Genomic DNA, 13027 nt, shown 5'->3' with positions numbered 1-13027 from the left:
TTTTAACCTGTGTGCTTCTGAAAGTAATAGTATGTATTTCAAAGAGATATTTGGCTTCCTGACATCTTGATGCACAATATGTTCTGTTTTAGCATTGTTGGATGTATTTCAATATAATCTTTTCAACAGGGAATGGGATTGCATCAAAACTTAGCAGTAACTGTCATTTTCTTGTGCTGGATAACATCAGTTTGAGCCTAGGAAGATGTCCTCCTTGCACCTAAGCATAGAGCAAAATGGGAAGGGGATGGTCAATCTACTTTGCCTCCCAAGATCAGAGGCAAGTGCGGTATGTAGAACCACAAGGATGTTCTGCCCACTGGCTAATCCTCTCTTTGTTTTCTTCACAGGATTTGAGATCACCATAGATCACCCTCATACCCATGTTGTGAAGTGTACACAGCTAGTTAGAGGTAAGGAGAGTTCTACTATGGCTATTATTCTGATATAGCACATGACATACTATTTTCTGGCAGGCAGTTTGTTTCAGGGTGGAGACTTGTTTGGGTTTACATATGGAAGGAGCAAATGAAATACAGAAGAGACAGTGTTACTGCCCACCAGCCCTCTGTACCTGCGGATTCTGTATCCACTGATTCAGTCATCTCTAATTTGAAAATATTTTAAAGGAATTCCAGATTTTTTGCCATTTTACTGTGCTGTTATGTTTTATGGGACTTCGGTGTCCATGGATTTTGGTGTCAGGGGAAGCTTGTGGTATGGGGGTGGTGGGCAGTACTTGAACCAAACTCCAATGGATACCAAAGGTTCTCCCTGTAACTGTCTATAGTGTTGGTAAATGAGACATTAAAAAAGGATATATTAAAGTGGGCATTCATGGCAGATGCATATACAGGGATTCATAGTGAAGCCATAGTATGCTGCCCCAGAATAAGCGCATAACAAGAAGTATAACTTGGGAAGACAAATGTCTAAATTCTCTTTCTTTTTTTAGCCAGCAAGGATTTGGCACAGACTTCTTACTTCATGGCTACTAACAGGTAGGTGTTGGCTCAGTTTTATCTTTCTATTTTATCTGGGATTTTAACCTGTTAAAGAGGAATTCTCCAAATTTTTGTAGAAATACGGAAACCATACTCAGCATATAGATTTGTATGTCAGGCCAATATATTAGAGGAATTGATTATAAGCATGATTTCTGAACTTAAGATCAGAAACTTAAAAATGAGAGGAGGTTCATAATTTTAATAGTACATGCATAGTTGGTTGTTGCCTAAAGAGATTTAAAAATCCACACGTTTTGATAAAGTTTCCTTTCCTGGCCACCTAAAGCACACCATCCTTGCCATAAGTGACAGGCTACACATGTTTTAGCTAAAACTACTTTCTTGCTAAAAATGTGCATGAGTTGCCACTTGCTAGAAATCAGTAGACATACAGCAGCTTCAGTGCTGAGACATAATAGTAAAAGGCCAGAATATTTATACTGTGAATTGTTGTGGCTTGAGTGTTTTCTTCTGGAATTCTCTAGAACTCGTGTGCATTTTATAGATACAACACTTTATTCTAGCAGCCATTGTTGAGTTCCATATTTTTCTCAGTTGTGTTTCAGACACATTAATATAAACAGAATTTGAGTAAAAGAGTGCATAGGTTTAATATATACTTGAGGGGATCTTTTGACTGGTGCACCATTCAGCATTTTGACTTGAATGTCTGTTAAAATGGGAAAGAGAAAGTGTAATAATATGAGTAGTGCCTTCAGTAACAAATTGGTGGTGATTCAGTTCTCTGTCTAATGTCTTATTTTCTCATTGTTCTGGAAAACAGATTTTAAAATACGCTTTTAGGATTTATTATCTTCGGGACACGTTAGTGTGTTGCCTGTGTCTTACATAAAAAATGTCCCCCTCCCCTGACCCCACAAACAAAGGCTGGTACTATTCAAGTGTAGATACTGTTATAATTTTTATAGTTTGCACAATTTTTGATTGAGTTGCAGTAAATGCCACTAAAATGGATAAGTTACTACTTAAGAAAAAGTCTGTTGACAATTACGTTTCTGATGAACCACATGGAGTGGCTATAGAGGAAACTGCACAAGAATCAACTGTAGTACAGAAGTATAAAGCAAAAAAATCCAGACCTCATTAATACAGTAAAGATTACATTATATATACACACAAACACAAACACACAAATACATTGAGAGGGAGGGAGGGAGAGAATGAAATTTATAAGGGGTTGGTTTAACGTCCGGTTTGCTAGTAAAACTGAATTACCATGTCACGAAAGGGTGAATGTCAAAAAATCATATCAATAACATGAAATGTTTGGAAAGCTCTGCCCCAGAAACACAGAGGAAGTCTGATCTGGGAAACTGCATGGTAAACCCTGGTTAGTACTTGTATGGTCTCTGCCAACACGTGCCACATTTGACTTTTCCTTGCCTGAGAAAACCCCTTGAAATGAATGAGATTACTAACAGTCGAGAGCCGACTTGAAGGCACATTACACACACAGGGAGAATGTACTGCTATCAGTCATAAGTTTATTTCCCAAAGGCCTTTTAGGAGGCCCTGAAGCTCCAGGCTGACAGGAGCTCTGAAAACCTTATGGGACAGGGCTGAAACCAAATCGTTAATGTAGGGAGACTTGAACATGCAGGATGACAAGAGCTTTTAAAGCTCTGTGGTGGATGCCCACTTCTTGCAGTGTCTGTCCAGCGGGCGGTTGTGCATCCTGCTGCCATTCAGGCTTGGGAGCTTACAGCTTTCTGTTTCTCTCTCCCTGCTGGTGATGTCAGCCTTCACCTAACCACCTTCAGCCTGCAGTACACCCCTCCCGTTGTGGCCTGCGTCTGCATCCACTTGGCCTGTAAGTGGTCCAACTGGGAGATCCCAGTCTCCACGGACGGGAAGCACTGGTGGGAATACGTTGATGGCACTGTAACTCTGGAACTCTTGGATGGTAAGTTTGGAGTCAGGTCAAATATGTTCCAATGCACAATAAGGGGAATTTCCATTACTTGGTATGTCACGTCTATGGGACTATCTCTCCAAGGTTTCCAGGAAGACAGTATACAATGGAAAGAATTAATTGGGCTGAATTACGGTATATAATTTAAGCCAGTGGTACTAACCTTAGGATTGCTCTATTTCTTACAAACAAGGGTAGACGTTTGAAACGGCCTCCAAAAACGTTCAGATGTTATGCCTCTCACCACGCGATGTGCTTGTGTTTTTTGTACAGAGTTAACTCATGAATTCCTACAAATCCTTGAGAAAACTCCTAACCGGCTGAAACGCATCAGGAATTGGCGGGTAAGAAGCCCTGTACATTATTCTGTGAATGAGCAAAACTTTGTATGGACTTCAATATGATCAGTAAAGTATAATGATCATTCAAAGAAAATATGCTAGTTAATATCTTTCTTGAAGTCCATCATTTGCCCTTTGTAGAGTGTCCTATGCTGCTGCTGATGCCCTCCTGAGCACCAAGCTGCTTCTCTCTCATATGACAAAATAAGATTTTTAGCCAATCTCTCATTCATCATTTGAAGTGGAATAAGCTTTCACAAACTGTTGGGAGCATGTTCTCCCTGAATTGGTTTGTCTGCAAGTGATAAAATGTCACTCCCAGTCTGCTGAAATGGTGGCAGTAATGGGGCATTGTGTCCCTCCAGAGCTTTGGAGAATGTTGTTTTCAAACTCTGGAGTGTGCCCAGCTTTGATCTAAATGGTAATGTTTTTGAAAAGTTAGTTTATAGAGCTTTCCAAACATTTCATTTTGATGACACACTTTTTAGCCATGTATCATTTCACAGCACAATAATTCAGTTTTACTAGCAAACTGTGTGTTAAACCAACTCCTTATTACAGATACATACATAAATTGCAATAATGAAATGTATGGGAATGCAACATATCTCAGGGAAATATTTCACACATACCTGGGATGGGTAAATTCCAAGAATATAGTCCTGCAGCTGCATTCCAAATTTGGTAGCCCCTGCAGTCATTCTGCATGGTGCGTGCACATGCCAGGACATTTTCCACCACCATAGAGCCCTGTGAGGCAAGGTGGAGGGAAGTTGTGATTTCTGTGATATGAATGGTGGGGGCAGCTATGGCCATTGCTGTTTTAGCAGTGGGTGCTACACTGCTAAAAGTGTGTAAATGTGCGCACTGGCCACTTGCAATCTATAGTTGCATGTTGTCCATCGCTCCTTTATTTGTGGAAGACCAAGGCTTTTTATAGTTTGGTGTAAGCAGGAAACTATTTGGGTGTGATGATATATTTTTTACAGAATTTGTTAATGAAATTAATTGCTGTTGAAGTGCATGTGAAAATGTGGGCTTTCAGATACTACAGACTTTGCTTGTGCTCATTTTAGGCCTGCCAAGCAGCTAAGAAATCCAAGACTGATGAACAAGGCGATGACGACTGCCTTTCGGAACAGACCATTCTTAACATGATCTCCAGAAGTGCTTCAGACATGACCATAGCAGGCCTGATGAGTATGTCTACTTCCTCAACAGCCGGAGCTATGGCTTCACTGTCAGCCAGAAGTGGGGATTCTCCAGGAGAACTGGGGAGCACGGATGCAATGTCGGCAGAAAGCTGGATAGCTCCACATGTAGTACATAAACTGGAAGTCAGCCATAGAGCTAATGAAATCTCAGCCGGCACAGACCATCCCCATCATGACAACAGCAGTGGCTCTTTCTCTAAGCAGAATATTAAGAGTGTGCCACTAGCAAAAGTGTCATTAAAGGAGTATCGCGCCAAACATGCTGAAGAGCTGGCTGCGCAGAAACGCCAGCTGGAAAACATGGAAGCTAATGTGCGCTCCCAATATGCGTATGCTGCTCAGAACTTGCTTGTGCAGCAGCAGCGGGAAAGAGATGTGCAGCAAGAGAATAACCCATCTCCAATCATTCTAAAAATCCCCTTGGGCAGCAATTCGGATGGCTCTGAACGGCCCTCTGCTGAAAAGGCTGACAAAGTGCGGTTGCCTGCAGCTGTAGACAAGCCTGCGGTTTCTTCCTCCAAGCCAGAGGAAATAAAAATGCGCATCAAGGTGCCGACTCCCTTGGATCGTCATAGTTCCTCGGACGAAAGTAGCACCAAAAGCCGGGGAGAACACAAGGAAAAACATAAGCTTCACTCCTCTAACCACCACCACCATCATAATCACCATTCCCACAAACATTCACACGTGCCAGCTGTTACCAGTACTAAGAGGCCAGGAGACTCCAAGCATGGTAACCAAAGTGGCATTGCTTCCCATAAAGTGGGTTATGTCCCCACTTGTTCCTCTCGCAAGAGACCCCTTCCTGAGGACACCTCAGCTGCGACACATGAACCCCTGTTAAAAGTCAGCAAGAATTCAAAAGGCCCATCTGTGCCGTTTCCCTTCCCTCAGCATGCCGGACACAGCTTGGATACAACCGGTCTGCCTTTTCCCCAGGGCAGCAAAGCCAGGGGGGCTCATGGAAAACTGGATAAGAGCACTGCGGGAGCAAATGGGCATAATATGAACCAGGCCATTGATTACCAAGATACAGTGAACATGCTGCACTCCTTGCTCAGTGCACAAGGCATGCAACCCACCCAGCCACCCTCCTTTGACTTTGTACATTCATATGGTGAATACTTGAACCCCAGAGCTGCTGCGAGTGGGGATAAACCACGGCCGCCCCCCTTGCCCTCAGAACCTCCCCCTCCCCTGCCGCCCCTCCCCAAGTGATCACCATGTTTAACTACTGAGGTTGGGCTGTCCTCTGCTGAGGGCTCGCTGCTCATAGTGATCTCCACTGCCTTGTGTGAATGCCCCAATCCCCCTTTTTTATTTTTGGTATAAGAATGTGGAGCCCTTTGAAGCTGTGAAAAGGTATACCCCCTCTTTCTCCATGTGCTTCCACACCACCTCCAGTTGTGATGGAAAGAGATGGGGATTATGTTTCCTGTCGTACTTGCTCTTGTTTTTGGAGGCATTCAGAGGCAATGACACAACTGAAGCGGCACAGGGCTATTTAAATTGTCAGTCTTTCTAAAGGACATTTTAAAATAATATAAATTAAGTTATATGTTCTTAGTGTTGATTTTATTTTTCTAAATTGGGACAAAGGAAGGGTTTGCAGCAGAAGCTGCAGTGGAGGTGGGGCTTTCCCTTATATGTGTTTTGTCCTAGTGGAATTTGCTTCCCTATGAATGGAGTTAATGCAGGTTTAAAAGGAAAAAAAAAGGTGTGAAAAGCCTTTGAGAAAGCTTTGAGTATTGACCATAAGTGCAATGGTCAGGTAGGGGGTGGAGCTATTCAGTTTCTCCCTGCCTTGACTTTGACTGTTCACCAGCGGATGAGTAGAGACAAATGCAGGCATGTATTTCCAAAAAGCTTTGGAAATAACAAAAGAGTGTGTAGCTAGTCTTGTTCAGCCCTCCCTGCTGAGCAGGGAGGTTGGAGGAACATGGTTTTCTTTAATCTTCCACTTCTTGATCACACTTCTTCCATTGGGGTGTCCTGTTGTGCCGGCCACCCAGTACAGTAATGTGAGGATTAATGTTTGCCTAGCACAGGCACTGAAGTTCTGATATGCTTATGTTCTAATAAAGGTGGGCAGAACTGCGTGATCCTGTGGGAATTTTTGAGTGTGCCTTCAAAAAAAAGGGTCTGCAGCAACCTGTCTAGGAAAGGTGGATATTTGGGAGGAAGAGGCACAGGAAGGGAGGTGTAATGCTTATGTGAATGTTAGAACAGTAATCGTGATTCTGGGATGCTTTAAATTGTATTTAAACTGCATTATGGGATATGAGATTTTCATATTTTGCTAGAATGGGGAAAAACTCTTTAAAGTTAATGTTCAGGCAGCAAGAAACAGAATCAGACAAATTTGGATTCAAGCTTACAGGAATGAAAGGAACTGATAAAATCTAGATGAATTCATGGAAACTGATCTGTGTTCTTTTAAAAGATGCTTACCAACAGTACAAAACTGGCCAGTTTGAGCATGCCCTGATTTGGTTTGATTCCTAGTAAGGAACATGTGGGAATTGACTCCCACTAACGCTTCCTGCAAAGGACTATTCCAGTTTAAAGGTGTACAGGAAAAGGCATAAGAGTCTGTCTTGAGTTCAAGATTAAATGGGGCTAATATTTTTAAAGTGGCCATTTGTGGTATTTCTGTAGATTACATCAGAATGTTTTTTTATTGTATGAGATTCATCCTTGGTTTGAATAATGATTGCAATTGGACAGAACACATAGTTAGTACTCTTACTTTGCTCTTCTTTGAGTATCTAAACTCTGGTTCAGCAAAGTAATTCATCGTATTCCCATTGCTCTGAAGAAATGTTGAAACTGAAAGTTGAAAAATGGTTTGATGTAATAAATTATTGGGTTTTTTCCTGGGCTGAAATGGGATACCTTGACTAATACATATCAGTAGAAGTCTATCCTGGTGTCTGCAATGGCAAGTAAAATGGAGAACAAACTTTGGTCTGCAGTCTCACATAAGTTTAATTGCTGCAGAGAGTGCATCATGTTTAGAACAAGAAAAAACACTCATCTGTGGGTATCTGTTTGGTTTTTATTGGAGTGTTTTCTTTGAATTTGGAACAGTGATTATTTTCCATCACATCTAGATTTTTAAAGCAGTGGTATCTCACCTATTGGTGGTTGCAAACTTTGGACCTAGTTTCACGTAATCTTTCAGAACCTGTTTCTAATTCCCAGCTCATATTATTACTATTCTAAGTTTCAATAAATGTACTGTCTCCAGATTTGGTTTCATCTTCAGTATTTTGGCAGTTCCAAATTCATTCTTAACCCTAATATTTGAATGTACCAAATAATGTTTCTGTATAAAAGGGTTGGTGAAAGAACAACATGTAGCAAATAATATTTCTGGATTCAGCACTCTTTGAGTTCACTTTTTTATACTGGGATTTTACTATATTTTCTGATTCACCCAGTTGTCTTCACATACCAAAGTAGGAAAGCAATATCAATTTAATTCCATGTTTTTCCCCCTATATGCCAGAAGTATTACAAACCTATTTCACAATGAACTAAAAAGTCATGTGTAATGCTTTCTAAAGTTTGAGCCTTAAGCAACATAGAGACTGGGTTGTTCTATATCAGGATGGGAAAACTGCAGTCCCCAGAAATCAAATAAACATTTGAAAATTATTGTTTATTGTTCTTAAATGACCTCTAGGAAGTGTGGCGGGCATTTGAATTTGGAGTCCCCTGCAGCCCGGTCAAAGTAAAATAGTTGCTTCAGAATGTCCTTAGAATCTAGGAGGCTAGGAAGCCTCCAAATATAAGACTATCCCATAGAAAGAATTTGGGGACATTGAAAGCAAGTATGGTGGGGTCCTGGCCTTCAAAGATATGGTAATGTGACCCATCCCTGGCCTAGATGTTGCTGAGCATGATAAGGAATACAAATGCCTGCCTAGTTCATCATTCTGTCCATTCAGTGACAAACCAATTTCCTGTGGAATAGAAGTATAGGCCATAAGTGCAATAGCATGATTGTGAAGTAAGTGAAATAGCATGGTTGAGAAACGTTCTCACATTGTCCCTTATTGGCTGCTGACTGCATTCTCTATTGCTACTGCAACCCTGTTTGTAACACTTCAATAGAGGTTTCATATCTAAACCTCATTGAAATGAATGCCAGTTCCATAGACATGTTGACTGATTTGTGCCCATTACCTTTTTTTTTTTGGTCTGGCAGTTGTGATACAGTATTTATGCTTTGGTGGATTTGTTTGAAACTTAAGATTCAGTAGGCTATCATGAAGGTATTATATGGGTAATTAGTATTCACCTCCTGATTAGATGTATTGGACTTGTTTCATAACAAATAAATAATGGGCATTCAAGAAATAAGGTTTGCAAACTAAAAAATTAGTTTTTCATGGTCACCCCAAATATATTTTCATTAAAAAGAAGGCAGGTCTGAGAAGTGGTGGGTGCCATTTCCATATTTTACCTATGTATATACTGTAAGCTATTGCCAAGGCCAAATCATTTCATCCTAGAAGATGGCAAAAATAAAAGGCCATGTCTGCCAAGGAAATAGTTTGTATACACAAAGCAAATTGTATAAATTTGCATAATTTTAATTGCAGAATTCTAGCTTTGCTTCTTCATGAAACTTGGCAACAAACAAGAAAGGACAATGAAAACATCCTTCTCATAATTACTAGAAATTGTAACTCAGCCAATCCTGGCTTCTGAGTATACAGCAAGCCTTTCCAATGTATTTTCAAGTACAACCTATCTTGACAACTTAATGTATTACAAACATTAAGAAAAAAAATAGATTTCTAATAAGCTGAATTGTGTACCCAGCATCATGTAAGCATTGCCAATAGTGAAGTCTGCAGGAGCTGCAGTCAAAACCACAGGTCCACAGTTGATCGCCCTGGTAAAAAGCATCCAGAACAGTTCAGTTTGATGAAGTTCACAAATTCCATTAAACTAAGAGCAGAGTCATATACTTAAAACTTCATTAGAATTGCCTTAACATGGAAGAACCCCTTCAGCGATAACAGATTTTGAACTGTTTTGCTGGAATGATGTATAGGCAGAACACCTTTTCTGTACATGTATTAGTAAATCCTAGCAACACCACAGGCAAAAGTTATGTGGCTGGCGGCCAAGGCAGTATGGAAGAAGAGGACATACTTATTCATAATACTGTAAGACCTAGAGCCTATCCCTTGCTTTTTTGTGCTCCAGAAAAGTAGGGAATCATGATTTGAAGCTTCCAGGAGAGGTGGTTCCCAAACATTTTGAAAAATGCAACCACAAGTAACCTGTTCATCTGAGAAAGTGGATGTTCAATCCATGGGGTCCAGAGTAAGTATGGGCCCACTGCATCTGTCCATTCCTGCTATGTATCAAATCTGATGCAAGAAATACTTATCTTCTCTCCACCTGTACTCATATTGTCATGACAGCCTTGGATATGGTGTAGTTTAGTGCACGCAATGTTACCAGCAGATAAAAACCATTAGCCACAAAAGTTGTATAGCACGGGGTTGTATCTCTGGCCTCAAACTATGTAGATTTGAGGGGTAAATTCTGGGGAGGGCATTTTGTGCACTTAATCAGTTGCACAGGAAAACAACAAAGGTCTGCTTTCTGAGCTCATACAGGCCAGCTGCAGAGACCAGGATGATTCCCTGAGAATAGTTTGTTCTATGTGGCAGTCTACACCCTTGCAAGCAACATTATGTCAATCCCCTATAATTATCCCCTATAATTTGATTGGAAATCTGAATCAGTGTGGAATAGATAAGAACGCTGTCAGATGGAACTATTACACTATGCAACACAATTTTTTGTTCCTGAGTTATAAATGTCATTTTCTAATTGGTTCTGTCATAAAAACAGAAAAAAATATTAAACTACAAACACTTGAGTTTTTGCAGTATATCCTACAGCACATAGTTTTTCAATGAGTGTCTCACAGAGTCTCAACCATTCAGGATAGTTTGTAGAAGCCACAAAAACAAAGTTTCTGGAATATAAAAACTACTTCCCAAGAAAGTACTGCAAAATTAAACAGGAAATAACATCTTCACAAAATAAAACCCAGAAACATTTTTTTTTCAAATTTTGTTACATAATATTGGTTGAAAACACTGTTTGAAAAGTCGTCATCAGTAGCTTCAAACTGGAAGGAGTTCTCAAGTGGAGAGCTTCGGGTTTCTCTTCCAGCGCTTTTACAAGTGAAAATTTTTATCAGTTATTCAGATGACAGGATAGAGGAAATCCTTAGCAGGTTTACAGATGGCTAAAAAATGGAAGGGGTGGTCAACACACCGGAGGATGGGAACACTTCAGAAGAAACTTGTTGAAGTATAAAATTAGATACTAAAGGAAGTCAATAGTATATATTGAAAATTCTACATATAGAGCACAAAACCCAGAAGCTGGTGATACTTGGCTCAGCCGTACAACATTTGAAAAGAACTTTGGGATGATTGTTGATCATACATTGAACACAAGCCAGCAGTGTGATGCTGCAGCAAAAAAGGTGAAATCTATTCTAGCCTACATTAATAGAACCATAGTTTCCCAAGTTGAGGAAAGTAATAGTCCCACTATATTCTGTGCTGATCAACCCTGATCTACATTCAATTCCAGGTACCTCATTTAAAGGATTATGGGTTGAAGCAAAGATAGATAATGAGGATAAGAAATATGGAGAGCAAAATGTGAGAAGCTGAAGGAGGTGACCACGTTCAGCTTGGTGAAGAGAAGACTGAGGGGTGACACGATTGTAGTCTAAATACCAGTGCTATTGCAGCAAGGAAGGCCTACCCTCTGCAGCTCTAGAAGGTTGGACCAGATTTAACAGTTCGATTTTGATTGAGCATTTGAAGTGTTCAGCAATGGAACCAACTGCCTAGGGCCTAGAGAGGTGGTGGGGTCTCTTCCTCTGGATGCCTTCAGAAAGAGGCTAGATGGCTTCCTTCTCGAGATGTTTGATCTTGCACTGAGGAGGGAACTGGATTTGGCGGCCCATGAGATCTATTCCAATTAAATGGCTGAGTTGCTGGCAACCCAATGTGTGTGCCACTGTTTTGTCTGAGTTCTAATTAATAAAATCTGTGGCTGTGTTCTCCGTCTTGTTCCTGTGCTGATAGATAGGGATGTATTTCTATCATCTAGCCTTGGAATGAGGCTTTATGCAGATGGTTTAGTGGAAATGCCCTCCACTGTTTTCATACAAAGAGGTAGGCTTAGGATGTGTACATAATTGGAATTGCTGTCAAGGTATACGAGATGTTTAACTGCCATCAGGTTGATTTTGACTTAAGGTGATCATAGAACCATGAAGTTGGAAGAGATCATGCAGCAATCCAGAAACCCACAATCAAATAGTCATTCAGCTTCTACTTAAAGATCTCCAGAGAAGAAAAGTTCACTACCCTGCAAGACAGCATATTCCATTGCTGAACAGCTTTTATCGTCAGAAAGTTCTTCCCAATGTTTAGGTGGAATCTCTTTTTCTGCAATTTGAATCTATTGCTCCATCATGTCCTAAGAATGAGGGACCACCAAGTCACCTTGCCATCAGCCACGCTGTATATGAGGAAGTTGTTGCCAAGTAGTAATGCCAGTTACCACTTGGCATTAAAATATTGGCTCATTTAACTGCTACGTGGCTGGCATAGGTGTCCTGGGTTTTCTGTTCCCAAATTGAAATGAACCTGCTACACACACACATTGCCATATGTCCTGTGTTCACAAAATGCTGAAGGCAGGGCAATGGAAAGTAGAACGATGGGAGCATGAACCTAAGCATTCAAATGTTTATTGTAGGCTGCCAGTGGCATAAGCACTGCTTCTTAAACTGGGTGAAGACCTCAAATGGGGTCCCCTTGGCTCAACATCAAGGTTGCGATAAATTTCTGAACATTTATACAAATCTGCAGTGTTTACAGTGGACTTGGCAAAAAATACTTCAGACGTACACAGAAATGAAAAAATGAGCTTGATTAGCAAGCCTTGCAAATACTGATTTGTTATCATGCCTGATTTCTATACCCATTTAGTGTCATGTAAAAAGTTTTTCGATCCAAAAAGGGGTCATGAGTGGAAAATGGTTTAAGAAGCTTGGTATCAACCTCTGGCCACATCATGAATGAAAGATAAACCGACTTAGGGCTTGGATACAGAATGTGTGTGAATGAAGGTATTTAGCAAATCTAAGAAGTCTGTAAACCACCGTAGCCATACAAAAGGTAAAGTTAGGTTTTTAATATAAAATATGTGTATGCGTGTATAAAGCATTCGAACTTGGGGCCCTCATGGCGGGCTGGAGTGGGGTGGGCGGACCAGGAGGAAGGGGGTTCTCACCAAGCCACCTCCGTGCCCTTTACTCCCCTTTCGGAGGCAGAAAGTGAAGGAGAGACCAGAAACCTTTGAATGCTAATTGGGTCAGGATGAGATGGTGGATGAGAGAGAAAAGTGTATCAATTAGACTCCGTATTGCCTCCTCCTGATACAGAATCCTAGAGCCAGAAGAGAACCCCC

At 40.8% G+C, this 13027-nt stretch overlaps 1 protein-coding gene across 2 annotated transcripts in view; it reads left to right on the top strand.

The window, feature by feature from the left end:
- The window catches only part of CCNT1 (cyclin T1), a 13122-nt gene extending 5376 nt beyond the window's left edge, over positions 1-7746 (top strand). For both annotated transcript variants that reach the window (XM_060764137.2, XM_060764138.2), the window contains 5 exons: positions 351-413; positions 956-1001; positions 2768-2931; positions 3214-3284; positions 4358-7746. In XM_060764137.2, coding sequence (XP_060620120.2) covers positions 351-413; positions 956-1001; positions 2768-2931; positions 3214-3284; positions 4358-5713 — 1700 coding nt within the window. In that variant the 3' untranslated portion in view covers positions 5714-7746. The remainder of the gene's footprint in view (positions 1-350; positions 414-955; positions 1002-2767; positions 2932-3213; positions 3285-4357) is intronic.
- The last annotated feature ends 5281 nt before the right edge of the window (positions 7747-13027 follow it).

The sequence above is a fragment of the Anolis sagrei genome, chromosome 2, assembly GCF_037176765.1.
Source record: "Anolis sagrei isolate rAnoSag1 chromosome 2, rAnoSag1.mat, whole genome shotgun sequence".
Lineage (NCBI taxonomy): Eukaryota > Metazoa > Chordata > Lepidosauria > Squamata > Dactyloidae > Anolis > Anolis sagrei.
This window is presented reverse-complemented; position numbering and strand designations above follow the sequence as displayed.